The sequence below is a fragment of the Solea senegalensis genome, linkage group LG4 (genome assembly GCF_019176455.1).
Source record: "Solea senegalensis isolate Sse05_10M linkage group LG4, IFAPA_SoseM_1, whole genome shotgun sequence".
NCBI classification, from domain to species: Eukaryota; Metazoa; Chordata; class Actinopteri; order Pleuronectiformes; family Soleidae; genus Solea; species Solea senegalensis.
Genome location: NC_058024.1, coordinates 11,978,426 through 12,006,006, shown reverse-complemented (window position 1 = coordinate 12,006,006; position 27,581 = coordinate 11,978,426). Strand labels below are relative to the sequence as shown.

General features: G+C 40.5%; 3 protein-coding genes across 5 annotated transcripts in view; 2 read left to right on the top strand and 1 right to left on the bottom strand.

The window, feature by feature from the left end:
- Positions 1–533: 533 nt before the first annotated feature.
- ldlrad2 (low density lipoprotein receptor class A domain containing 2) lies at positions 534–14,636 on the top strand. Of its 2 annotated transcripts, none has more exons than XM_044024452.1 (5): positions 534–811; positions 3,876–4,361; positions 5,075–5,224; positions 6,587–6,724; positions 11,025–14,636. In XM_044024452.1, the coding sequence occupies exons 1-5, from the start codon at positions 721–723 to the stop codon at positions 11,327–11,329; spliced, it is 1,170 nt and encodes a 389-aa protein (XP_043880387.1). In that variant the 5' UTR covers positions 534–720; the 3' UTR covers positions 11,330–14,636. The 2 variants fall into 2 exon arrangements, with proteins under 2 accessions (XP_043880387.1, XP_043880386.1); XM_044024451.1 differs by having other exon boundaries at positions 6,584–6,724.
- Positions 14,637–17,229: 2,593 nt separating this feature from the next.
- Positions 17,230–19,190, bottom strand: g0s2 (G0/G1 switch 2). Its single transcript, XM_044024440.1, has 2 exons — positions 19,099–19,190; positions 17,230–18,411 (listed from the first exon to the last, which is right to left on the bottom strand). Exon 2 carries the CDS (start codon positions 18,400–18,402, stop codon positions 18,031–18,033), a length of 372 nt encoding a protein of 123 aa, XP_043880375.1. The 5' UTR covers positions 18,403–18,411; positions 19,099–19,190; the 3' UTR covers positions 17,230–18,030.
- A 4,277-nt stretch (positions 19,191–23,467) lies between these two features.
- The window catches only part of LOC122767814 (laminin subunit beta-3-like), an 18,918-nt gene continuing 14,804 nt past the window's right edge, over positions 23,468–27,581 (top strand). The window contains exons 1-3 of one of the 2 annotated variants that reach the window (XM_044023302.1): positions 23,468–23,551; positions 23,649–23,685; positions 24,925–25,079. In XM_044023302.1, coding sequence (XP_043879237.1) covers positions 23,661–23,685; positions 24,925–25,079 — 180 coding nt within the window. In that variant the 5' untranslated portion in view covers positions 23,468–23,551; positions 23,649–23,660. The other variant, XM_044023301.1, reaches the window with a different exon arrangement.

Below are 27,581 nucleotides of genomic sequence, written 5' to 3'. Positions count from 1 at the left end.
GTGCTTCCACTTCAACTCCATTGTGTGTGACGTAAAATTCCAAGTGCAGTGAGGGGATGTCGCTAAGCGACAGGAAGTCATGTGGAAGTGATAGGATTGTTGTGTGAACAACAGAAGTTACACACTACAGCTTTAACTCTTTGATTGACTTGTTATCTCATTTAAATTGGTCTATGTGCATCATTTGTATGCATTTTACTGTATGTTTTCATGCCTTTATATAGGGTTAATGTAAAGGTGCTTTGTAAACAAAGTTGTTTAATTATTTTTCAATCTTTTATTCTTATGGGAGAATCTCTTTGAGTCTTCTTGACACAGGAGAAATTGAGGCTGAAGATCATGAATGCTGACTCATCAACAATTAGTTGGAAAATTAATTAGGAAACTTACATTGAGTTGTAACTAATTTTATTTCAAACAGGAGTATTTTTCCAGCGAGCTGGTGGATGGGAGTTGCCATGGAGATGACAGGACACGTGGGTGGAGGGGACAGAGGAAGAAGACAGGAGGAGGTTCATGTGTGGAGTAAGGAGTCAGAGAGACAGTGTTTATGATGGAGAGCAGGGAGATTGTTCTCCTCTAACTCCTGCCGTTCTCTGTAATATTAAGATGGTGATGATGATGATGATGATGATGCGTTCATGCGAGCTCAAATTGTCCTGGCTGTGAGTTTACTTTGCGGCTCTTTGTCTGTGTGTCTGCGGTGCGCACTGGGTCTGGATGATGGAGGTGCAGGTGGAGAGCTGCTGCTGCTGCTGGCTGCTCCTCCTGCTCTGCTGCATGACTCTGCACAGCTCGGCCATCGAGACTGGTAAGACTTAAAAACTACTTTACACTCACTCATTGACGCGCAGCTGTGCGTCATGGTCACAGTGGCGCACAAGTGTGCGTTGGTGTACAAAGTTGAAATGCCGGGAGGGAGCGTCATAACACCTGTAACAACAATAACAGGTGTAATAAATGTTTCTGTATTTCTATGTAGAATGACTACGTTTTTATATGCGATCATGGAGGAGCTGAATATTGTACCAGAGCTGCGACTGAACAATTATTTTCATTTTTAATGTATATTATTGCTTCGATTAATTGATTAGTTGTTCTGTCTGTTAAACATTTTTTTATACCAGAAACCAAATTGTCTTAAAAGAGCAAAGGAAACAGAAAATATGAACATTTCAGAATGTGAAATCACAGAACCAGACAAAAAATAATGATCAAAATTACAAATAATTCTGTAACTGATTGTTATATATTTATTTCAGTGTAAATAAAGTACACTGGGGGCTGCAACTAATGATTATTTTCATAATCAATTAATGTTGATTATTTTCTCGATTCATCGAGTGAACGTTTGGTCCATAAAATGTTATGAAAATGTTGATCAGTGTTTCTCAAACCTGGAAATGAGGTGAAGGTTTTTTTATGTAACTATGTTAAAGTTAAAAGAATATAAAATGTTTGTTTACAACTTAATGCAAGTGTATTTCTTTTGGCTCACAGCCCACTATCACATTTCAAATTTGGCCCTCCAAAGGAAAAAATGTTGTTCAGTCGATGATGTTCACATTGTTCATTTATATATTGCTGGTAAAGTTGCACATGGTGGTTAAACATGTGCACAGACCTGGTTTGACCTCAGATGTGGGTTTTTTTTGAATGATCTTCTGAGTGAAGGCAGTAAACTGTTCCACAAAGTGCTGTCTCTGACATGACTCAGCATTTTGACCGTGGGCACTTCACTGTCCGGCAGCTCTTGTGGTTTGAGTAGTTAAATTGGAGGTGACGTCATTTTACTGATGTTTTTTTCTTTATTTTACCTAAACTGAAAGTAGCAGGCTTCAAAAGTCACATGACTTCATTGTGTGGTTTCTACACAGTGTGTTTTGCTTCTGACTAATGTTTTTGAACTGAAAAATGTGTTAAGTACAAATCATGTCTCATTTAATTTGTTCTAAAATGAATAGAGGACTTCAGGAACAATAGACAGGCTACTTGAGGATTTGTAAAACACATTATATTATGGATAAAAAAAGTGTCTGTAAATGAGCTAAATTGCTCTATTTTGATCCTTTGAGCTACTTGTTTTGAGGACAAAGGATCGGCATGCTTTCTTTAAATGAACATGCCAGTGATTAATTATAGAAATTCTGTATGGGTCAATGAGAAACCAAGGTGAAATCATTTGGAGAGTGAGTAAAGTGATAAAGTATCACATAGAAAGCAAAGTTACTACCCTTTTCTACATAATGATGCCTCAACAGTGTCTTCAGGACTTTGACCCTCACTTGGCCTCTGAGTTCGCTCTCTGAAACTCTGGACTCCATTTACAGTCAGAGTCTTTAAAAACAGTCATATTATCTGCCTGTAAAAAGACTTGGTGTCCTCTGGTCACCCTTGTTTTGAACGCCATCTCTGGTGCTTTTGTATTTGCTTATGCGGTGAAGAGGGGATAAGCTGCTTCCCACCAACAGGGGCTCCCAGGCTTTGGGACATTCCTGGAGGTCAGTGCAGGAGGATCTAGCCGTCTCCCAGGGAAACGGTGCTAATAAACTCCAGGGGTGGTCGTAAATTTTCTCATTATTTGGCCTGCGGCCCAGAGGCAGGGGGCGGTGGGTGGCAGGGTGTGGGCAGCTGGTTGAGCCATATCTGCCCACCCATCTGTCCGAGTTCTGCCTGTGGATGAGCAGTGAGCTGCTTTTCAAACTCATCAGCATGCTCATGACATGGCTGATGGAAGTTCACATTGGTCTGTGTTTGTTTGTACATCTGCCAGTGTAACAAAGACTTTTGGCAAAATATCTCTTTACCATTGTGGCATTAGAATAAGCCTTTGTATATGTATGTTAGGCACTGGCCTTGCTGTATACATACTGTAGGCACCCTGAACAGACAGACCAGCCAGAGCATGTGTTTCATGTTGTTGAGCAAAGGGTTACACACAAAACAAAGATGTAGAACATCCTTTCTGGTATGTGGAGGCCAGTAGATTCTGCAAGCTAAATCAATCATTCAATGATTGCTCTGTACTCTGGTGCAGGAGAGTGAGCTGTCAGAACAGAAGAAAAGCCATTTATCGACTTGAAATGCAAAACCCATTAGGTTTGGATTTACTTGGTCTGTTGGGTGGGGTGGTGGGTCGTGTTTTTTGTTGTTTTTAACTGTGGACTTTCGGCAGCAAAAGTGACAGAAAAGTGCCCTCTAGATGTCATTTGGCATAAAGAAAAGTTTTTTGACAGGTCCATTTTGTCCTTAAGTTCTTACTTTTATTTTAAGAGTTTACGATTCAAGAGTGACCAGCAGTCAGGTTTATTATCTTCATTTAACCAAAGCTGAATAATATTATGAAAGCTAATCCATTTCATCCATTATTTATACCTTTTGAGCCAATCCCAGCTGATATTTGGAGTGTACTCGACAGGTTGCCAGACTATTACAGGGACTGGGAGACATTTCTTTTTTCCTTGTCTTTCAGCTTCACCCTCTCTAGGGATCGCCACGGCAGATGATCCACATATATGATGTGGCATAGATTTTTATGCCGGACGCTCTTCCTCACACAAGCCTCCCATTTATATGGGCTTGGGACCAGGCAAAAGGAGTATGCTGGATGTACAACCCCCCATGTCCAATTAATTGCTCAGGGATACACCAGCCCTTGATCGGATGGGGACTCAAACTGACAGCCCTTCAGTCATAAGTCAGGTTCTCTTTGTGCTTAGCTATGGGCTGCCCATACTAAAAATAATATATCCCTTTATAGCATAAAGTCATATACAGTGTCTACTTTGCAAATGGACAACAATTTCTTTTTTTTTTTACAAAAGAAATACTTTATGTACGAGTTTGTGTCTCAGGTGTCTTTTTTTTCTTGTCAGTCAATGTGGTGGACTTCTGCGGTCAGACAATCCGAGGTGATGGCATGATTGTCAACTCACACCAGGAATCCAAGAAGTACTACTTTGTCACCATGGCGACCGACTGCCACCTCACCATGCAGGCCATCTCTCCCAAAGACAAAGTCCAGTTCCACTTCCGCTTCTTCCTGGTCTACAGTTTGCTGCGAGTGGCCCCTCTTAGTCCGGTCCCCCTCTTCCCAGAGTCTCCCCGTGACTCTGCTGCCCTCAACCCGAGACTGGAGCCCACCTCTGGTGAAAGCTTGGGGGACCCGTGCCACGCTGGCTCATATGTTCAGTTCTATGATGGACGCGATAGGGGCTCGCCTCCCCTCGGGCCTCCTCTTTGTGGGAAGAGCCCACCTCGGCCTGTGCTGTCAACAGGAAACTACCTGACGCTGAGGCTGGTGACCAGAGGGACTCAACCCAGAGTGGACTTTGTGGGGGACTTCACCTCCTTCAGACTAGGTAAGATGAGATGTGGACTTGATTTAGTATACAATTGTATGAAATGACGGGAATAATGTAGTTGCAGCCCAAATAGCTAAAGCAAATTACAGCTTTGTTCACTCACTGATCTCTTTAAAGTGTTTCCAGGTCAGAAATAACTTTAAACCTTTTTATAACATCAAACAAATGTTTTTTCTTTACAGTTAAAGTGTATGATTTTAAAAGAAATAGGTTTTCCCCTAGTGTTAATGGTATTCACAAGACCACTGGTGATTATTTTTTGGGGGATTTGTTTTCGGATAAACAGTATAACTTCATGAGTAGAGAGCCTGAGGTTGAGACACCGGTGTCGCTGAGCAAACACTTTAGATCAGTGATAGCTGTCAGAATGTAGAGTTGTTTTACAAACACATTAACCTAAGGATTCCACAGTAGCTTTCGGGGTCACTGGCCATGTTAAATTAACCTAGTGTCAACATATCAGCTGTTTGTTTTGTTCATTTCATTTAGTACATATACGTCTAATGAACACAGCATAGCGCTGAGATGTCTGCAGGGTTGGGTCATGGTGTTTTAACTGTCTCTCTCTGAAAACATGGCTGCTAGTGGGGACAGAGGGAAAAACATATTTTTGCCACTTGAAAGACCCACCTAATAAAACCCATCCTGCTTAAGGATATTTTAAGAATATGTTTGTTGCCATATGACAAGATTATCCTATTCCTTCTCAGGTTTCAACCAATCAGAGTGCAGCAGTGAGCCCTACTTCACCTGCAGGAATGGAAAGTGTATCCCCCTCAGCCTGGTGTGTGATGATAAAGGCATCGACAACTGTGGGGATGGAAGTGACCTGGAGGAAAACCTGACGACTGGCTGCAAAGGTCAGTAAAGTGATGCTGTGGCATCATTTAAAGATCTATAATTATATAATAGCCTTTTTGCATAGAGTAATTCAACCAGACTTCTAAGGTGGAAGTAGAATTCAGCAACTGTCTTTAGCTCAATTTCAAGCCTTGGGGAAATCTGGCTAATCAGAGGGCATGTCACAGTTTCAATGCTTCAGAAGTTTCAAAGTGAGTGTTAAAAAAAATGTAGGGTTTCTAAAAGTTGGCAGTGTGAATAACACTTCCCAAAGCCATCAGCTTATTCCATCAAATAATAATAGACAAAGGGTTTCCCCATTTCTCAGAAATAAATCCATTTGCTACTGATTTAATGACATTATGGGAAAGGAAATGCACCATAAAAGTAAAGTGGGAAACACTGAACAGGGAGAAAGAGAAATAAAAGACCCAAAAAAGAAATACACTTCCCAACTCAGATGCCCACTCAAAACAGAAAACACAGAACAACAAACAAAGGAGTTGAACTCCTGGAGATTAAAACCCGACTGAGCATCTCCACCCTGCATATAAACCCTCCCAGGCTGATTATCCTCAGCTGTGGGAGGACAACACAGGTGTGACCAATATCTCCTGATTAGCAAAGCAACCTGTGCTCTAGATAATGCCGCCAATGTCACCATTACACTTTAATGCCTGATCTGGCAGATATAGGGTTTTGGAGTTGGATCTATAAAAATATTTTGTTCAATGTAATCTGTAGTCACCTACAGCTAAGTAGAGAATAAGACTATGACCTGGATGACTGTGGATCTCCACAGACACGTGTGTCATTACAATTCATTACGATCTAGGCTACACTTGCCTCATGACCTCACTACAGAAAGTCTGGCATGTTTCATATTTTTGCTACTTTTTACGTTTTGTTCCATCTCATCAGTCAGTACATTTATAAGACACTGGAAAACACTAATTATTGTTAGTCCGACTGTTGGTCAAGTCACTGTTTAGATCTCCTCAGGACACTTACACTCTTTGCCGTCTTTGGATCTACATTATTATGGTTATATGAGGATCCTTTTGTCTCTTATCTGACCTACAAATGTGGTTTGTTCCACTTTACTAATAATTACAATATCCATTACAATTTGAACTTTATTTTTATGTCTTTATACAACATATTTTTACTTTTGTCTCAAACCAATATTTGAGTTTATGTAGTAAATCCTGCAGAACAAAAATAATAGTATTATCAGCAAAAACTACATATTTCCTAATTTTTTGACAGTTTACAAATATCTTTAATGTACAAAATGATTAAACCCTGGGTGTTTTTGTCGGTCGAGACATGACATTTCTTAATGTTTGATGGTTGACCCAAAATGTGTCCTTTTTCAGCAGGTCAGCTTTTACCTCCTGAACCTCCACCGCCTATGGTCACTACACCCCCAACCTTTGTGAGTCCACCCACAATGCCACTTCCCACTCATATGAATTGTGGCGTGCCAGACAGTGCTCCCAGCCATGAGTCAGTAACAGGTGAGTGACCTTTGCCTTGAATAAGTCTTCATTCAGCCAATAGCTAAACTTCCTGTTTTAGGATCGAGAGAAGAATGAGTGACTGTAAAATGCATGTTTATGTCCTGCAGTCAGAGGATTAACTAAGTGCCTCTTTTGGATGCAAAGTAGCCGGATGACTGGGTGTAAAGCTGATGAAGGTGGCCATTGAATTTCAGCTTAACACTCGTAAACCAATAGATGGATTCTCACTACAAAGAGCAGCCTTTTGAGTGATCTGTCTCTATTCCAGTGTCAGAGGTGCAAACAGAGACCGTCTGAGCCAGCCTGGTTTCTTACTGCTTCTAAGAAAACAACCATTCTTCTTTTCAGACTGAGAGAGGCTGAAGGGGATTTGCCCAGTGTGCAGGTTTGCAGCTTTTTATTAGCTCAGATCCATGTGAATAAACCTTGGATGTGCCCACAGAAAAAGAGCTCAGCCTGGGTGACCCAGCAGCCTGCCTCACTGGCAACTTGTTTGGCTGTGGCTGAATTGATTTTATTATTTAAAAGTGTAATTGTTGGGAATCTTAAACATTCAGCAGATTTGGCAACTCATCTGTGGGTCCTGACCCAGTCTCTAGGAATCGCTGACATACAAATTTCACATAGTCTTTCCCAAGGAGCCAGGGATTGAACCCCAGGCCATCTGGTTAGAAGAACTCCCCTCACGTGTTTGCCATTCACATGTGATGAACACAGTGGGAGAATGTCTGGGTGAGATGTTTTCACAACAGGAGAATCTCTGGAGGATCCAGGCAAGTGGGTGGTACTCAAACATTCACTCACTGTGAATCCTCTGGAGTTTCTCCTGGTGTGTTCGCACATGTCCTCACTTTGACATGTTCTGGAGATAAGATAGGGGACATGGCAGGGGCAATTACAAACTATGGACCCTACTGCATCACCAGAATCCAGACTGGCCATTAAAGAAAAAGAAAAAACATTGAAATTATCTAAACCTTCCAGTATTGATAAACAAGTAACCATGGTAACCAGTCCAAACCCAACCATCTCTGCTGAGACACCAGCTCCTCCAACTACAGAGAAAATTGACCATCTTGTCATTAAGAATATTTTTGCCCAAATTAACCACCTGTACTATGAACTCAGCAAATACACCCAGTCCACCTCCATCAATAGTGCCATCACACAGATGAAGTCCACCCTAGTCACAATGGAACAGATTTTACTGGAAGGACAGGACCCACTCACACCACTCCCACCACTTTCTGCCAGCTTTTCGGACGTTGTCAATGCAAATATACACAAATATCAAACATTTAATATGAGCACCAGAAAAAGAGGATCTACAGAAATCCAACACATTACACCAGTTGTAATAGAAAACTACAAACAGCTCTTTTATAACCAACCTACCTATCAACAAAGAAATACAAAAACACAAGCCACTAATCCAACTTCAAAAACTGATCCATATGCGAAATGGTAATCTCCTCATTTTCCCTAAGGATGTCCCCTCCTTGAAAAGTCTTCTGTCACCATGGCCCAAAGGAGCATTCAATGGAGCACATTTCACCTGCAGACTAGCACGTAAACAAGGCACTGAAACCCCATCTGACCCCCCTGTAAAACTACTGGTCATTAAAGGCATCAACATCAATATCACTGAAACACAAGTTAAAGAAGAACTGGAAAATCAAGGCATCCAAATCACCAGACTGCATAGAATTATAAGCAGAAATACTCAGCAACCAACCACATTCCTCAAAATCCACCTTACCAACCCATATCAAGCTGCCGGCCTTCTCCATGAAGGATTTTACATGGACCTCTTCCAGTACAGAGTGGAGAAGGCGCAGCCTCCACCTACCATTAAACAATGCTTCAAATGTCAACAGTTCAATCACATATCCGTCAACTGCAATAACCCGGTTGTCTGCTTGAGATGCGGAGAAAATCACCATCACAAAACCTGCACCAAAGAAAAACGCCATGCCAAGTGTGCCAACTGTGCAGGTGAACACTCCGCTGCCTCCAAGACCTGCCCAGTCTACCTGTCAAACATGACACAACTTGGCAACAAGCCACCACCCCTTGTAAAACCCACCAACCCCCCCCAGCCTGCTCTCCAGAGATAGCACCCATCTTAAAAGCATCAGAAAACACACACACCACAGTTAATAAACAAAACCCTCTCACCAAGACCTCCACACCGGTCTTTTTTCCCCATAATTCTCACCATGACACTCTGCACGTTCTTACATATAAACATCAGAGGAATAAGAGGAAATAAAGAAGAACTTATCCAACTGCTAAATGACAAGAACATCTCTGTAGCTTCTGTGAATGAAACACTTTTATCAACCAAATCACAGATCAAAATTCCTAGATATTCGATCATCAGAAAAGAGCGACAGACAGGACATGGAGGAGGAGTAGCCATTTTAATCAGAAATAACATTGAATACAGTGAAATGGATTTTCACGAAGAACTCAACGGAAATGAATATTTTGCAATAAAAATGAAAACCCATTTAAATCACTCCATCACAGTCATCAGCATTTATTGTCCCCCCGAAATAAAACCCTCCTTAAACCTGTTCCAAGCCATATCCACCTCCAGCTACACCCTCATCATGGGAGACTTCAATGTCAAACATGTTGACTTCTACTGCAATAAAACAAACTCAAGTGGCAAAGTACTCAAACAAATTCTCGCTGACACAAATTTAACAATCGTCAACACAAAAGAGCCCACTTACATATCGCCACTAACTGGCAACACAGACATCCTGGACCTCATTATATGCTCCCCCGACCTGGCTTCTAAACTCCATAAGTTCTCCACCACCAACCACCTCTCCAGCGACCACTTACCTGGTCTGACTACATTCTCTTTCCTGCCACAAGTCACCAACAAGAACAAATACAACTATAAAACAGCAGAATGGGAAAAATATAGATCAAACATTGAAGACAAACTGAAGAACATCATTCTCATCACCACCCATCAACACCTGGACCAACAAGCATCACTTTTAAGCAAAATTCTCATTCAAGCCAGAGAAGAAACCATATCCCAATATACAGCAAAACCATCAAAACAGACTTTACCTGCTTACCTCCTCCAACACATCAGACACAAAAGGAAGCTGTGACGGGATTTCATCAGGTCCAGATCACCCCACACCAAAACAGAATTAAATAGACTGCAAAGCACTCTTAAAACACAACTTACCCTCCACCGACAGAAAACATGGAACACATTTTACAGAAAACTCGACCAAGACACAAACCCCCGGACATTCTGGCAAAAAATAAAGAACCTAAACGGAGACCCAGAGACCAATAACACACCACCACTTAAATCATCAGGCACCACTTGTAGAGCACTTTTCTTAAACATCACACACACACATGTAAATAACATGCACACAGGGTGTCTTTGTTTGTTGTTGGGTTTTCTTTTCCTTTTTTATTTGTGCCTTGGTCTTCCTTTGCTAAAACCTCACAAGTCCTTTGCCTCCTCCCACCTTTCCGGCCCACTCCTGATGTCACAAACTATGGATAGAAAAGGGCAGAAGCCCTAAGCTATCCCTCCAGGCTCATGACCTTTTAGCCTTAGCCTACATGGCAGGGGAATCTCCAGAGAATGTCCAGTACAACTTCTGGGGACATTTACATTCACATATACAGCCCCTTTGGAAAATCTCAGAGACTCCTGTGGGACTTAGAAGTGATGTTTAAGACTCACTATTGGTATCAGTTTCCTGTATTCCATCTGATTTAAATTATCTAGTGATTGTTGGTGACCACCAGTGCCAACATTAAAGTCTAGACCACATTTGCAGAAGAGTGTTGGCCTTAAAAACGGCCAAGCTGCTATGATCATTGGATGTTCTTGCAGAGGTTAAGAAAATGTTATGGTCACCGCCATCTTTTGACAAAGACCATCACTTTTGACCCCTGTGAGGGAAACCGAGTGCCTGGCAATCCCTCTCCATTTTCTGGCTTCATGGATAAGCCAGCAACTGTGGCAGACACTTTTAAATACCCGTAAAACTTGGTAATTTTCCTGACTGATTGGACTATTTACTCTGTACTGCCCCAAGGATTTCCGGTGATATTTCTCCACTTTGTCCGTCATTATAAGCTCCCCTGCGAGGCACACAATGACGGACGAAATTAACACAAAGTGTGGATGAAAGGCTTCGTCCATCTCTGTGTTATACCTAGAGTATGAATGAGCCTTTATGATGACCTGAAAATGGCTGCTATGTGACTCAAGAGAATTTTATTGCTTCTCTCTTGTTTCCAGACTCTCCTTCCTCTCTGTCCCTGTTGGTTCTCTACATCATACTGGCTGTAGTGGCAGGTGGCCTGGTGCTGTGCTGGTGCTGCTGGTCACCTGGCTGGTTCCTGTGGCGCATCAGTATCTGTCGCTTCTTACCCTGCTGCAACTTGGCATGCGCCTCCTGCCAGCTCTGCTCCCGTAACTGCATCCACAGCAAGGAGCACCGACTGGCAAAGGTGACGCCACACACGCCGGGCAACGGGATCCCGACTGGCATGGCAGCCACTGGCAACAGTGCGGATGAGAATGTTACTACTGCAGCTGTTTAGAAAAGGACTGTTGAAGACTCTTATGCTGAGCCATGATCAGTGCGGACATGAATAGCAATCCTCTCAGTGCAGGTTGGACCGATGTGGTCCAGTGTACCAGAGCTAAAGGCAACTGGTTAACCTGTGGTTTGTGTGCTTTAACAGTTCTGTCTTGCGAAAAATACATTCCCACACAACTAATTTGCCATCTCAGTTCTGTTTCTTGAGGAATATTTTTTTTTCTCTCTGGATTATTTGAGGTGAAATTCTCACATTGAGTTGGTGGTGAGAAGTCAGCCAAGCAGCCAAACACAGTTCGAGACCAAGCGTTGGAGGATCTGTTGCTGATTTTTTTGCAGCGTTATCAGGACATACCGCTTTGTCTTTATGGAGAGCAAGACTTCTACCAGACCACAAACAGTATGTGATGGGTTTTCATTTAGAAGATGTTGATGCTATGAAGAAATACCATGATCTTTTCCTAGCCCCAAACAGGTGTTTTCTGTGTCTAAACCTAACCACATACTATACATAACCAGAAAACGGTTATTATCACCTTCATTTCAGTTCAATGCAGTTTAGTGGTGTGGAAATGTCACTTTTAGGAGGCAGAAGGTAGAGCAGGGTACAGTGTGACAATGGATTGTACGAACATGTGAATGTATGTGAAAGGTAAATAATGAAGCGTTCTTTGACTTAAGAAACATGCTCACTGCACACTTTTCTCTCACATACTATAATGGAAGCATGCGCCGCTGTTTAGAGACTCTCATGAACATTTCAGAAATGCAGCCTTGTCCTAACCTAGACCATTCCCTGTCTTAGAAGTAACAGCTAAGTCACACAGTGTAACTCCAGTTTACACCAAAGGTCCGACATGGACACATGTTGAGGACACAGCCACAGAACTACAGAGTCAAAACACCCACTGACAACAGCTGTTCTCCCCTGGAGAAATTCCTTCAAGCACTCAACTCTACTCCCAGCAGTTTATTGTCATACCTCATACTGTTTAAGTCAATGTGAGGTCTGTACAGAGAAGCACAAATCATTACAGCTTTAGAAATAATAAAGAAATAAGTAAGTAATTATGTACAAACAATACATAAATGTACAGCAAATTGAACAGAAAATTGTGCCACATAGTTCTGCAAAAACATAGATTAAAGTGAAAATCAGTGGTTGGAATGTGCACATTTTTAAAAATCGAAATAAATCAAAATTAGTAATTACAATGAGCAATTTCAGTAAATAGAAAGGCTGGATCAATAGGAAAAATTGTTAATTGTTGGATGCATACCCAGGCGATTTAATATTAATATTTGGGATGAGGTTTTGTGTCCTAATCGACTCCCACCAGACGGGAATAAACAGAGAAACTCGATTCATTTGCAGCACAGGCAGTTGTTAAGAAAGCTGGAATTGCCAACTTTCCACAAAAGGGTCATGTGTGTACAGCTACTTAGTAGAAGGTCCAATAGAAGCATTGTCTTACTGTGAATTGCCCTTTGATTGGTCAGAATTCCCCACGGATGGATACAGACCACAGAGGACGAGCAGGAATCTAGTTCCCTCTCAGATCACTTGATTCAGATTGCAGAGAAAGATTATTGTGGAGTTATTGATTAGTAATGCCAAAAATGTTGCTTACCAGAGCTTGAGAGTTGAAAACCTGACAAAATGACAATGACTATGCAATGACCCACCAACCCACTCACAAATTGAGTAAAGTATTATTGAGTATTATCATTCTAAAACCATTAACATCGATCTGCTTGTGTGCCGTGGGGATGTCCTCACAGACTCAACAAAATACTACCATACTGAGAGAAAGAGTCACACACACACGGAGAGAATCGCATGAAGCCGCAATCGGCATTGTGTAAAACAATGGTTTTAACGAAGCAGCCATTTGGTTTTATTTAAAAGTTACACACTACAGCTTTAAATATACCTTTGTGCTTGAGAGAGCTGAACTGCACTGGTACTGCTGCTTTCCAGGCCTCATAGACATTAAAAAGTATAGATTCTGTCCCTGTTCTGTCCATGTGCACAGACTGAGCCTCCATGTGCTCATGTGTCTGCCAGGGAAACTTTCTTGGTATCCTCTAGATGGAGTAGCTTCATAAACTTTCTTTGCTCAGACTCACTGAGAGTGAGTGTTGCGCAACCCCATCTAAAAGCTGGTTTGACTATTGTCCCAAAGGCATAAGAACAAGCACAGTGTTTTCAGAACTCCAGGTTTGCGGGAAGCAGCACGCTGACTCTGGACAGGAATGTACATGCATCTTTACGTTCATTAGACAACACACACACACACATACTGTACAATTCACATCCACTGAACTCTCAGCTCAAAGCAAGACTGTCCTCACATTTGACTTTACAAGGATAGATCAGAATTGTTGAAATGTTGTTATATGAAGTGCCGTGTGTTTTACAGACAGATGACTGCGCTTTGTCAACTGGGTCAAGAAGGGGCATGCAAAGTGAAAACATCTACACCAGCATAAGTCTAAGATATTTTGATGTCTGTTGCTTTACCTCGCCATTAAGACAACCAACCGACTAGTCTGTGTCTCTCTCACACAAAATCACACAGGAGTTGCTGATCCATTGCTTCCGCCATCATAAAGTCAAAATGCGTTTGTGAAATCCTCTGGTCCGCATTTACCTCTTCTTCTCTGTAAGCTGCTCTCATCAACTTTGTCTCCAGCGGCAAAATTCACCACCGAAACTATCAAAAAGTGCTGCTCGTCAGCATACTGAAGTGGATTATAACTGGATAATTGGACGAAGAACACAGACTTCACTGACAGCAGCATCAAGGTTTGTCCAAATTAGTTTCTGGGTGCCATTATTTAAATGGATAATTGGTCTTAAAAGTTAACAAAAATATAGAGACAGTTGGGTTCTGAGTTGAAATCATTGTCTCTATATGCCTTCCTGAAGGGAATCTCCAACACCTTTGTTGTACCTTTAAAGCAGGTTAGTTTCATATCTTAATAAAGATCTTGAATGAACCGATTTGCTTGAAAGGAAAGACATTCATCACATTTCATCTGAAAGTCATGACACTTTCATGAACAAAGCAGACACATGGCATGTCAGCTAACTGCACCATAATGTAAATAAAGAAGAATTGTGTTAATTATTATTATTAAGAACACAAAAAGGTTTTCTTTCCCTTAAATTATACAGTTTGTATGTTATATAAAGCTTTTCTAGTTTTTTTAATGTGTAGTTCTTAGAGATGGACTAACGGTGCATTTAGTGTAAGTTTTGGTTATGTACTGTAAAGTTTTAATAAAATCCTGCACTATTGAAATACTGTATGCTGCTTTTTCTCTGTCAACAGCTGAGGTCACGTGACAACCCACAGTGATATCGCCTACTCCCGTTTAGAGTTTAGGTTTCAGACACTTCCACATTGGCTTCACTTTGCAAACTTGCGGGTTCGGGATCAACATGTTTGGGGCTGCCCGTGGCCAAGTGGAAAGGGAACTTGGCTTGTAACTAGAAGGTTACTGAAGGTTTGAGTCCAAAAGGCTGGTGTACACCAGAGCAAGGTACCCAAAAAAAAACATTTGCTCCCCGGGAACTGCTCAGTGACTGCCCCCTGCTCCTAATTCTAGGAAGGTTTCGAGAAGAGGATGAGTTAAATGCAGAGAAGGAATTTCCCTAAGGGGATAAATAAAGAACAAAAAATGTAATTAAATTAATTGGAGACTGTATATATTTGTGGAAGAGGTTGGTTCATTGCTTCAGTGTCACAAATCAATTCTTGAGCGAATCATAGTATTACAATAACGTTTTTTGGATCACTGTTAAACCGACCTGGTTTCTTTATGATGTTTTTTTTTCCATTGATCAAAAGTTGCATTACTCATCTACTCATCAACTGTGAAGCATGCACGTCAGAAAAGGTGTTTGTGAAACCCAGTGTCTAATATAGGTGGTAACTAATGTTACAGATGTAACATGATGTATGCAAGTCATTTTGAAGACCTTACCCAGCTCATAGAGCTCTAAATCATGAAAATGTAGACCAATATTAACCCCGGTCTTTCATTCTCTGAAGCCTTTTTCTTTGGAAGTAATTCTGGAGGTGACTGTATGTGACTTTCTGTCTATTAATTAGAGCGAGTGGAACTTTGTGACATGCTTATCGTATACATGACATCCTGAGCTCAGGTCTTTCAGAGAAAACATTAGCAGTAAACAACATCAAGAACAATATCATACAGGGGTCTAGTGTTTCCGACAGTACTTAAATGCAGCCTAAGTAACCAAGTTGCACAACATCCTGTGATGCAGAATGTTGCATATTGGCCCGTAAATGCCACACATGGTGTTTATAAAACCAGGATCACATTTCAGACCAGGATATAATCAGGTCCCGGTCTGCACTCTTGTGTGTACAGAGTCTTTGTGTGACTCAGACGCTGCTCGGTTGACACTGGCGAGGAACTGGCACAGAGTCAGCAGCTTCTTACTGTGTGTTGCCTCTGGTATCCACTGGCAACCTTTCAAGTCAAATCCCTCTTTCTATGACAGACAGAGAAAATAAATCTCTCCCAAACTCTTTGTCACTTTGATTTCACTTTCTTTAACTGACCTATGACCCTTAGTTTAATTAGTATGCTGTGTTGCTGTCGGGATTGATACTTTTGTCACAGGGGGCATCTGTATTTAACTTTTATAAGACAACTAAAATCACATCAACTCTATAAAGCTTTATATTTGTTACCTATTTGTTTATGTGTTACAGACTATATTACCACTGCTACACATCAGTCAAGAACATCCAACCTATACACTTGTGTCTGGATCATAAAAATGTCATAAAGTTCAGCTCAGTTTGGACATTATTCAGCCTTTATGTCCAATCCTCACATTATTGTCAGACCAAAGAGAAGCCTGTCGACTCAGGGTTTTATTGGCCTCCCACTCATGTGTGTTCAAGTGTCAAGCACCATTGTCCCATTGTCACACTGCGCTATCTGAGTGAGCAGTGTGCAGTGAAACCATTACAGATGGTCTGGAATAGAGTTGAGTTCAATCCATCTACAAGGACACACTGCTGTTTCTTGACTTCTACTGATGACCATTTTTCTGACAGAATCAAATTCAAATCTTTAATTCTTACCAACAGAGCAGCTCATCGGGGTGAGCTGATGCGTTTGTCTCTATAATTGTGTAAGGCCTCTCTATGTTAAGTGCCTTAAGATAATGTTTGTTGTGATTTGGTCTGATTTATTTGAGTATTTCTTCACCCTGCATCAGTCTCATCTGATCACCAATCACAACCACCAGTGTCTGGTCTTTGGGGGATTTTCCTAGTATCTGCTCAGAAGCAGAAATTAAAATGCTCCCAAAATACTCACTTGTCTCTCCTGATTGAAATGTCAAATACTCTGAAAGGAGCGGCTTCTTTGACTCACCAACGTGTTTCTGCCGAAGCCAGTTGAAGTCCCTCTGTTGCTCACACTTGATCTGCATTTACACACAACTCATAATATGAAGCAGGAAAGGCTGCAGGAGTGATGACTGAGGAGGGTGAATTCTTGCGTTGTTTTATCATACAATATGCTGTCAAAAGCACAAGGACTGATAATAGCTAGTTTGGTACACCTAATTTTCCAAAATGTAAATAATTGTGGAGTACTGTACCGTAAAATATGCCTCTCTGGCTTTGGGGAACTTTCAGTTAAAAGTTTGGGTTTGGGTTTTTGTTTGATATGCACTCAGCTGTGTGTCATCCATGTCCAATCAACTGAACTCACTACAGGTGATCTCCACTCAAGATGTGGAAAACCGTTTGGAAGATAATCAGAAGACAATGCAAAGTGTCTGAATACCTATGTCAATAATATATAGATAGATGGACAGGCAGAGACAGACAGACCACAAAATCATGATTTTGGTACAAAATCAGACAGATATTTATTGAAGCAAACATTGAAAGAGTAAGAGTAAACAAGAGTGAACCTAAACCCAGGCTCAATAAATAAATTAATGAACAAAAAAGGATTAAAGTATATTTACAGTGTTTACACACAGCAAGACCTTTACAACAACTGTTCCTCTCTCGCTGTATGTTGTTGAGACACATCCACCACCAGAGGGGGCTACACAGCAGCTCATGTAGCCAGGCAGACTCCAGGAACCATTCATACTGCATTTGTGCACTATAGCAGAATTAATAGGTTCTAATGATCACATCATAGGATGTTTTATTATCTATCCATTTTAAACTATGTCCAGTTTTTGAACAGAAGCTTATGTCAGCGAGGAATATGAGATAAATGTATACGTTTGACGTTGTAATGTAAAGAGTTTATGATTTGCACTTTCAAATATTCAAAAATATTAAGACTCAGTATTGTGAGATTCAGTGATTTTCATGTTCGATTGACCTTGTGAAATGACAAAAGAATTGCTTTATTTCTTGTACACTTTGATTCTACTGTATTATTGACTGATTGAGTGCTGTCATAAGGGTTAGAAAGGCTTGTCTCTTCCAGGCAGCCAGTGCGGCCTCTGTATTTGCCAACATGCTAAAAACATTCAAACGGCACTTAGAGGCATCTTTAGACTTGGTGGCAGGACAGTCTGTCTGTAAAGCTTTAAAGTCTGTGCATGTTGCACAACCCATTGGTGTGGCAGGAGAAGTTCCCTAATAAATAAGTCAAGTCACTGCAGGGTCAACCCGTTTGTCTTTAAGAAGCATGCAGCCGGGTGGCTATGCTTCGATAGCTGGGTCTTTGATTATTGGAGAGGGTCATGGTCTCAGTGATGGCCCCATTTTCATGAGCCAGCTCCTTCTCTTCTTTCTTCTCCACCTCTTCTTCCTGACGCTCCACCATGTGCTGTGTCTCAACCTGAACAGTTCTCTGTTCCAACATGAGGAGCAGCTCTGCGTCCAGCGGCTGACCAGTGGAGAAGGGGTGACACATGGTCTCGAGCAACCCGATAATCGACCCCAGCACTGCAAACGCGGTGCCCAGCAGGTAGATCTTCAGCAGACCCCGTCTGGGTTTCTGACTCAGCATCTCTTTGGCAAAGGGGATGAACTCCTGCATGGTCTCCATCTTCACAGCCTGTGTTACACAACAAGTTACAAAAGAAGAAAACATTAATTCATCTTTAGAATTGCAAGACAGTAATGCCAAGCTGCAGTGCATAACTTTTGTCATTGTGATGTTATTATTCTGCTTACGTCAAGCAATACTATCCGACGTGACAAGGGTGCAAGAAGCAGCTATCCTGTTTTTTTTGAGAAGGAGATTATGAAACTTATGAAACTTTTCATGGACCAGTCTTTGTGTTTTCAGTCATACTCCAACCTGTTTGGAGCCACCTTACTTCACTAGCACAATGGTGCTTTTGCCTTTGTCTGTCTTCTTGACATAAAACTAATCACCTCCTGTGTGCAGCACAGGAATGTCACAGGACAACATGAGATCTAAACACTACTACACTGAGAAACACAGAGCAAGTCGTGTGGAGTCAGCGTTGTGTGAACTCATTTGACAGTGCAGTGAATATAGCAGGCATTTGTTTATAATTAAACATTACAGTTTTAAGACTATCTATTTGTTTCTGAAATCTCTGAAATCTCATATCAGCAAAACTGTCAGTTTTAAATGGATTGGCATGAAACTAAACAAAAGAAATAGAAGTACACTGCAATAAAAGCAATTGCCATTTACTCTGTGTTACATGCAGTATATACTATGCATTTTTAAAAACTAATGTTTCAAAAGTAAAAAAAAAAAATACCTTACCTTGACGAGGTTTAATGTTTGTTCCAGTCGCACAAAGGCTTTAAACAAATCCAGCTTCTAGTTTGCAGCAGTAACACACCTTTAACTGGATCCTGAGTGTGGCCATTTAAAGCCTCACTCTCTCCACCCTCACTGTGACCATTGCTGAATATTCATGAAGTGTGGAGTCAGCACAAAAAAAAACTTTGATCCAGTGTGTGGAGGTTTACTGCTCTGATTACAGCAGCTTACTGTGAGAACACGAGGGTGCTTTTAATACAAAAACGCGTGTTTAAAGACAAGACAATTATGTATTATCACAGTAGTCATTCAGTGGTTTCAATTTGAAGAGAGGAAGTACATACTGTACATATATGATAAAATATTAACAACAGAAACAAATTTTCTTTATAGGGAATATTGTGTCACAGTTTCTGGGATAGTGTTGTGTAACCAGGACAATAAACGGTACAGGTTATTGAGAGAGTGATTTATGTTATAGCTGATTTTGTTAATACTAGTAAATACCTTTGGCTATAGTATCCATAGTTCCTAATATGAATAATAAAGTGTTTATGGGAAAAAAAACCTATATGGTCAGACCTGATATACTGTTTATGTTTTCAATGATGAACAGATTATGGGGTTCTGTTTGTTTCTTTGTTGTTTAGGTGCAGTGTGGAAGTTGGAATAGCCTGAAATCCGTGCAGGTGACCACATGTCTTGGTGAAAGGTCATCAAATCAGGGGAAAGGTTATGTAAACCTTCCAGCACTCTGTCTGCTGCAACGTGGACAATGCCACTGAGAACAATGGTCAGAGTGTTACACAGTGTCAAACTATGCATGTATTGCACACACGTACGCTATTAGACAATATATTACATCTATCGGTATAATATGTGCTCTGACTTTGCAGAACAACACTGTGAATCACAGCATGTCCTGCAGTAGTCAGGAAACCTGAGCGTCCTCGCATGCCAGAGATTATACAGGTGCCATTAATTGTCTGCCAGGTTTTCTAAAAATTTCTAAATACGTTTAACAGGGGAGAACAAGTAAGTTGCCTACTGAAGCAGAAAAATCATGATCTGTGTTTTGTGTCATATGACAAATTAAAGTGCCTGGTTTGTATTTATAACAACAATCTTATGGTATTAATAATCATTATTGGAAGAACCTGAGGAAAGATTATACACTGTATATATTGATGTTATTATTTTTTCATTCATATTCTGAACGCTGTTGTTCAAGCCACATTTATTCACTTACTTCTGTAATTGTATAATCTCCTGTGTGAGCCTCCTACATTATTTTGATATTTCTTTATTTTGCACATGGTGTGGCAGTGTAACTAGGTCAGATATGGCAGATAGTTTGTTTGGTTTTAATTAATCTTATTCCTTGAAAGGAGCTTTAGAGCATTCAAAGTACAACCTTAAATCTCTGGCTGACGATTAGCATGTGAGCTTGCAAAGAGGGTTGTTGTTGTTTTTTTAGGTTTCAGAACATTTTACTTAATGCTGCTGGAACAGTTATATATTCTGATTACACACACACACACACAAAGTCAATTCCTTAATTGGTGACTCAATACATGGTTGTTCAATGTTTGGTTCTCATTTGCATGTCTGTAGCTAAAATACAATGGTGCCACATTCACATTCAGGTCATGGTAAAAGGCATAAAGATAAGAACAACTCTTACTTAACAACATTCAGCCCATGTACACACACATGCGCAAGCAGGTCCTAAAGAGATAACAAATCTACCCTAGTACCCTAGTTTGAACGTAGCTGAGCTGATTTGTCCCTTGCATTTTGTCATACATCATATGGAGTCATTGGTTGTGGGTTGGATTGCGTCCGTCCACATGCTCAAAACCAGTTAATCTCACATACAAAAACAGTTAATCCCATTTACAAAAGCAGTTAATCTCACTTACAAAATTCATATACTTCATATACATACAGTACATACATGTCTTAAAGCAAACTTGTTTGACCACAACAATGACAACAATTTCCAACAAAATGCGAACAACGGGAAGCAGCAATTTGGTTGCCACCGAAAAAAAAGGGTCACATACTCTTTGGACCGCCTTTAGCTTTGATTACGGCACTCATTCACTGTGGCATTGTTTCCATAAGCTACTGCAATGTCACAAGATTTATTTCCGTCCAGTGTTGCATTCATTTTTCACCAAGATCTTGTATTGATGATGGGAGAGTCAGGCCACTGAGCAAAGCCTTCTCCAGCACATCCCAAAGATTCTCAATGGGGTTAAGGTCTGGACTCTGTGGTGGCCAATCCATGTGTGAAAATGATGTCTCATGCTCCCTGAACCACTCTTTCACAATTTGAGCCTGATGAGTCCTGGCATTGTCATCTTGGAATATGCACATGTCATCAGGGAAGAAAAAAATGCATTGATGGAATAATCTGGTCATTCATTATATTCAGGTAGTCAGCTGACCTCATTCTTTGGGCACATAATGTTGCTGAACCTCGACCTGACCAACTCCTTACCTATGTGCTTAGTTAAATCCAGGTGGTGACTTTTTTTTTGACCAGGCAGTGTATATGTCAGTCATCATCTACCGCTTTATCCTCTCAACCAGAGGGTCACGGGGGGTGCTGTGCCAATCCCAGCTACATCGGGCGATAGGCGGGGTACACCCTGGACAGTTCGCCAGTCCATCGCAGGGACTCACACAGCTAGAGACAAACAACCATTCACTCTCACACTCACTCCTACGGTCAATTTAGAGTGTCACATTGCATGTTTTTGGACTGTGGGAGGAAGCCGGAGAACCCGGAGAGAACCCACACACACACAGGGAGAACATGCAAACTCCATGCAGAAAGGCCCTTGTTCCAACCGGGAACTACACTACACCACCGTGTGGCCCGCAGTGTATATGTCTTATCTTAAATATAAGTGAGTAGATAGGCTCATTGTACTCAGAGAACTATAAAATAAAATGTCTGATATAAAATGAACATTGACTCCATGTAACTGTAACCAAAGGGCCAGGCCAGTGAGGAAAAACAGGAAACTCCAGGCTGTATCTAAGTATAATACAACTACACGACCATCTAGAGCCGCTGAGGAACATGACAGTACTTGTCTGAAGTTGTGTGCACATTAGCTCATTGTGCACATTGTGTATGTGAACTGAGTCAGAAGACACACCTTGGACTTACCAAGAGTGGAGGAAAACACCATGTGCACTCAGCTGGCCCTCAGGCTACTATTTCCTTACACAGTGGATTATCAGTAGATCTTGGCTGAGCACACACCTGATAAACCATACTCACTGCCTACAGGGCATTTATTCTGTCTGGGGATGAGTGTGTTTGTTTGTGTCATGGAAATGACAAAGAGTTGTGTTTTTATAATGTTTGGTTATATCAGGAGTTTTTACTGTAAGGGAACTGCTGGGCCTTGGCAGATGTCCCATTCTATTTACTTTATTTACTCTATACCACATTTTATTCAAGTGGTACAACTCAAAGTGTTTCACTGAGAAGTTACGCATTGCAGTTTTAAATTCAATCACATCATTTAAATAATTTACTAAGGGCAATTTCTCTTTCTTTAGCCCATCTCACCAGATGGACATGGGCAGATGCACTCGGTTCACATGCGACAGATGACCCAAGGCTATCTCTCCAACTCTAAAAAGCCCTGTCCATATCGACAAGTGGTTGATTGAATTCATTGTATGATAACCAGATATCCCCATACAGAGTCAAAATGAACTCTGTCTCAGCCCAGTTGCATTACATTATTCTTATTGTGGAATTATGGGTAAACTACATCAAATATATCCTGCCTACTCTGGGATAAAACCCTTGTTCCCATTTTTAACATACAGGACAGACAGGCACAGAACACAAAGCACAGCAAAGAGTGGATAAAATGTTTGTATTTGATTAGAAATCAACCAAGCTTATTAGGATACATCCTCAGATACAATGATGAGAAAGAATTTTTCCATCCATCTGTTTTCTACCACTTTATCCTCCACATGACGGTCGCAGGTCCATGGAGCCAATCCCAGCTAACACTGGGTTAAAGGTGGGATACATCTTGGACATGTCACCAGAGAGGATGAATCCTAAAAAAAAGGACCACAAGGACCAACAAGAAATAAAATATAGAAATAATTGATTATACATATAATATATATACTTTAATAAGTTATTACATCTAATTGAGTCTTTGTTTCCATGGGTTCATGACTCCTTGGTGTCTTTGTGTTAAACCATGACTGTGTCTCCAGCTGCCTGTGTGTCTGTATGTGTGTGTGTTGATTCATAGTGTGAAGGGTGGGGTAGTGAAGGGTGTGACTCTGACACACACTGTATCACACACTGTGCAGGTGAGACAGTGTTCATAAATGAGCAGCCAGGCACCGACACACACCTAATCATAGCACAAAACACAAGTGATAAAGAAGCAGCTACCGGGTGAGTCTCACCGTCACACTTACCGTCAAGTGGCTTTGCTCCTGTTGCTGTTTGCTGACCTTACCTGATGTTGGGCTTTGTTGTTTTTCTCTCACAGGAGGAGCACAACATGTGGATACTTTTACTTGTAGCTGGTAAGATTTCCAGTCTTTCACTTGTTCAATTCAATATGTAAATTGTGTCTCTGTAAGTTTGCCTTGCAGCTTTTTTTATTTGCACCACATGTATGAGCGCTTAAAAAAAGGTAAACCGTTTTTGAGTCGAGAGAAAGCATGTTTTTCATTCTGCAGCAGCCAATTAAACAGTTCACCTTTCTAGCAGGGAGGAGGAAGTAATATGAAGCTGCTGCAAGTGATTGGCTGGAATGAGAACTTGCATACCCTGGTCAAGATGGCACATGTTTAAAAAGCTCTCTGTGTCTGTTTCAAAGGCTCAAAACCAGAACTTTATCTAATATACTCTCAAATACTTTATTCAAATGAAACTAAATACAGCTTGTTGAAATAGACACGGAATACAAAGACTGCTTGTCAGTGCCAATCATTCATCAATCAAAAAATTATGTTTTATTCCAAAGCACAAGAAAGTATTATTTTTGATGAATGCAGCTATTGCTTTTTGTGCCATAGAACTGTACATACTTTATCTATGTGGTTAAGTTAGTGTACTGTCACAGTATAATATAATATAATCGTGTTAGTCTTAAGTCACCAACTGATGGACATGACATTATAACACTATATAGTACAACCTTTATTATACTATAACTAACAACTGCAGCTGCAATAGTGAGAAACCACAAGATATGTGGCACCAGTTGGCTTCTTTGGTACAGATGTTACCACATAAAGTCACTTCTGACCTAATTTGTGACCTAACCTCTCTCTTTGCTCAACATGTCCATAAAAGAAATGCAAAACGTGAAAAAAACACAAAAGTGAAATGACAAGAGATGAATGTGGCAGAAATAAACATACTTGTTCCTGACAGGGCTCGCTACCACGTAAACCAACTTTACTTACTGCTCTGCCTTGTTAATAACACCTGGTGTTTGGGTGCTAACAACCACCATTTTTCATGAATGTTTATCACATTTTTCATGTATTTATTGTGTGTTTAATGTCAACATAATCTACCTTTAGAAAAACAAATTACGACTGAAAGTTAAGCATATCACAGACTTAATTTAGCATTTGAAATCACTTCATTACATTGTTCGGGATCAGTCCATTCTTTTACAAAATATTGATTCAGCCTTAGTCGTTCTTCAGAATTGACTGAGAACTGTCACATAAATGTTATGAATTATTGAGAAATGTCATATACTGCAGTTATATTACATTGTAATATTGCAACTTGTGTCCTCCTTACAGCCTTAGCTGCATTATCACAGGCCCAAACGGACTGCTCACGGGGAGCTTGCTACCCACCCAGCAGTGACCTGCTCCTGGGCAGATCTCACCAGCTCCATGCAACTTCTACCTGCGGCCTCACCGGCTCCGAGGTCTACTGCACTCCATATTATCTGGTAAGAGTTATATTTAAAGGTCATTTCATTTCTCTGCATCTCCAATTGGCACTGTAATGTGTACAGTTAAATGTGAGGCCTCATTAGTCTAAATGAGAGAGAGTAACAGAGATATATAAAAAAAAAGAAGCTGCTTCAATGTGAAATGATTTCATTAAAGTTGATAGCAGTCCCAGTTGTGTTCAGCCGGGTCGCGCAGGGGTCTCCACAGGGGTTTTGCCCAGCCAGAAGATGAGTGATGTGGAGGTCATGGTTAACAGACAGACAGACTGTGGTGGTTTTGGCTGCTTCCTGTCCATTTGTGAAACCGTCTGGATTCAGAGCCAGATCTCTATGTGGCAACTGTACTCTTTGACCGATGTTTGATTCACCACTGCTGCCTCAGCACAAACCTTTCATGATGATTTTGAAATACGGGCTTGAATTGTCCACAGAGCAATTGGCTTTCAGTAAGCAAGAGTCAGGCCTGTGCAATTATTTGCTCATAAAGAGAGAAAAGCAAGATGATTTTCTTTTTCTTAGATAAAGAGGTTGAACAAGGTCAACCGAGATGAATCCTTACCATTTGTTACAAAGTTACAAGACTGTAACTAAGAGTAAAGAAAGTTGTCATCCCGTTCCAAAAACTTCCAGGTAACGTCCTCTATAATTTGTGTTGCAGTATGTTGTGTTTTGTGTCTTACAGTGTTTACAGCATGGTAGGAAGAAAGTCATGGGTGTTCTGTGGTAATTTTAATGCTAAGCCAAAACCATCCCACCTGAGTCGACACGTTTTTTATAGTTATGGTACACATTTCCATGCTCCACAAATTAGAAATGTTGATAGTCAACCTGAGGTTAGTGTGAACTACTAAACTACTGTTTGTAAAAATGGACGTAGTTTTTCAGCCTCAAGATTTGCTATTTGACGGTTGTTTTTGCAACTGGAAATCTACGGATATCATCTACAACCAGGCACCAATACCATCAAGGTAGATAGGACGATGCCAGCTGTCAATCACTCTGCAGTCCACTCAAATGTGCAGCGCATTATCATTTATTTTCCTGTAAATGGAAACATGATTTACAAATATATGTGGCTTCTACAAGAGCTTGAAGCATAAATTCACACTCTCGTAGCTTGTGGTGAGTCAGCGTAGATGTTTGGTATGGAATGAGATGTGTTCCTCTGCACTGCTACACTCTATTTTTACTAAACTTCACAAAAGTATATGCAATGGCAAGTCAAAGGGTGTAGCTTAATTCTTCTAAAATTTATTTCAGCGATTATGTTACAGTTTAATCCTCAGTAAAAATCACGTAAACCCAGCCTATAGCAGACACTGAAAAAAAGAAGATATTGTTTGTGTTGATGTTACATAGTCTTCATACCACAGTGAATGTGCTCAGTGTTGACATTTGCCTCAGGGAAAGGATACTTGTGCTAGGTGTGGACTTTTTCCTTTTTTTTATGTGCACCACTCCTTGTCCAGACAGGGAGAGGCTGTATCCCGACACTGACACATAAAATTCATACACGTATTCATGACTGGCGCAATCAAAAGTGTAGAAAAAAAATGTTGGCGATGTTTCATCACAGTACTGCCATAACTTAGTTGAATAATGAACTGACTTGATTAAAAGTGAAGTTTCTGGAGCAGAAATTGACACATTCTATTGATGTGAGAATCGTGACATATTACAGTTCAGTAATAACACATAGTTAATGATACCAAACAATACTATCAACATACTTTTATACATACACACATTATATTTCATTGTGATTATAAATTATTTTTGTATCTATATTCAAGCTTGTGCCATTGCATTCTTTAAAATCATATATGATGGCGATTGGGTTGGAAGAACGTGTCGTCCTCTAACCAAAGACATTTAACCCCAGATTACTCCTGGTGGCTGTGGCAGCAGTATGTCAATGTTTGTGACCAGAGCCGTTCCAAGGCACAAGCGAGCTAAGGGGCCCCCAGAACATTATTTTATTTAATCGCGCTTATAAGTTTTTAACTTGTTTTCAGACAAAAGTTGCACTTATTTGTGAATCAACTCGGCTGATGGTTTTTTTAGTTATTTAGTTCAAGTTAAGTTATTATATTTTCATTGTAGTTTTTACTTAATTGTAGCCCTTTAATTGTTGTTGCATTAAAAAAAAAAATCAATTAATGCATTGCAATCTATTGTATTATTTTGTTACTTTTTATGAGGCCAACACCATATTCACCTCTTAGTCTTTATTTGTCCACACTGGCACACACTCAGTCTATATTGGATACTGATATCTGCAACAGCAATGATTCTGTTTGTTTATTCATGTGCACCTGTGCTCATGAAGTGCTCACAGTCACCTTTAGTTAAAATGTAACCCGAACCTCCTCAGTGCCACTGAACACGCACACACACTGTTACACTGTAATTAAGCCAACTTTTTTTCATAATGGACTTTGCACTCTCACTGACTGTCAAAATACACATTCATCTGATAAAGACTCCTGGAAATGATTG

Bases quoted from the DNA above. Each gene is read 5' to 3' on its own strand.
- g0s2 (XM_044024440.1), bottom strand. From the start codon at position 18,402: ATGGAGACCATGCAGGAGTTCATCCCCTTTGCCAAAGAGATGCTGAGT.
- ldlrad2 (XM_044024451.1), top strand. From the start codon at position 721: ATGATGGAGGTGCAGGTGGAGAGCTGCTGCTGCTGCTGGCTGCTCCTC. The intron at 812-3,875 runs GTAAGACTTAAA...TTTTCTTGTCAG, and splicing joins CAGCTCGGCCATCGAGACTG to TCAATGTGGTGGACTTCTGC. The intron at 6,725-11,024 runs GTGAGTGACCTT...TCTTGTTTCCAG, and splicing joins CAGCCATGAGTCAGTAACAG to ACTCTCCTTCCTCTCTGTCC.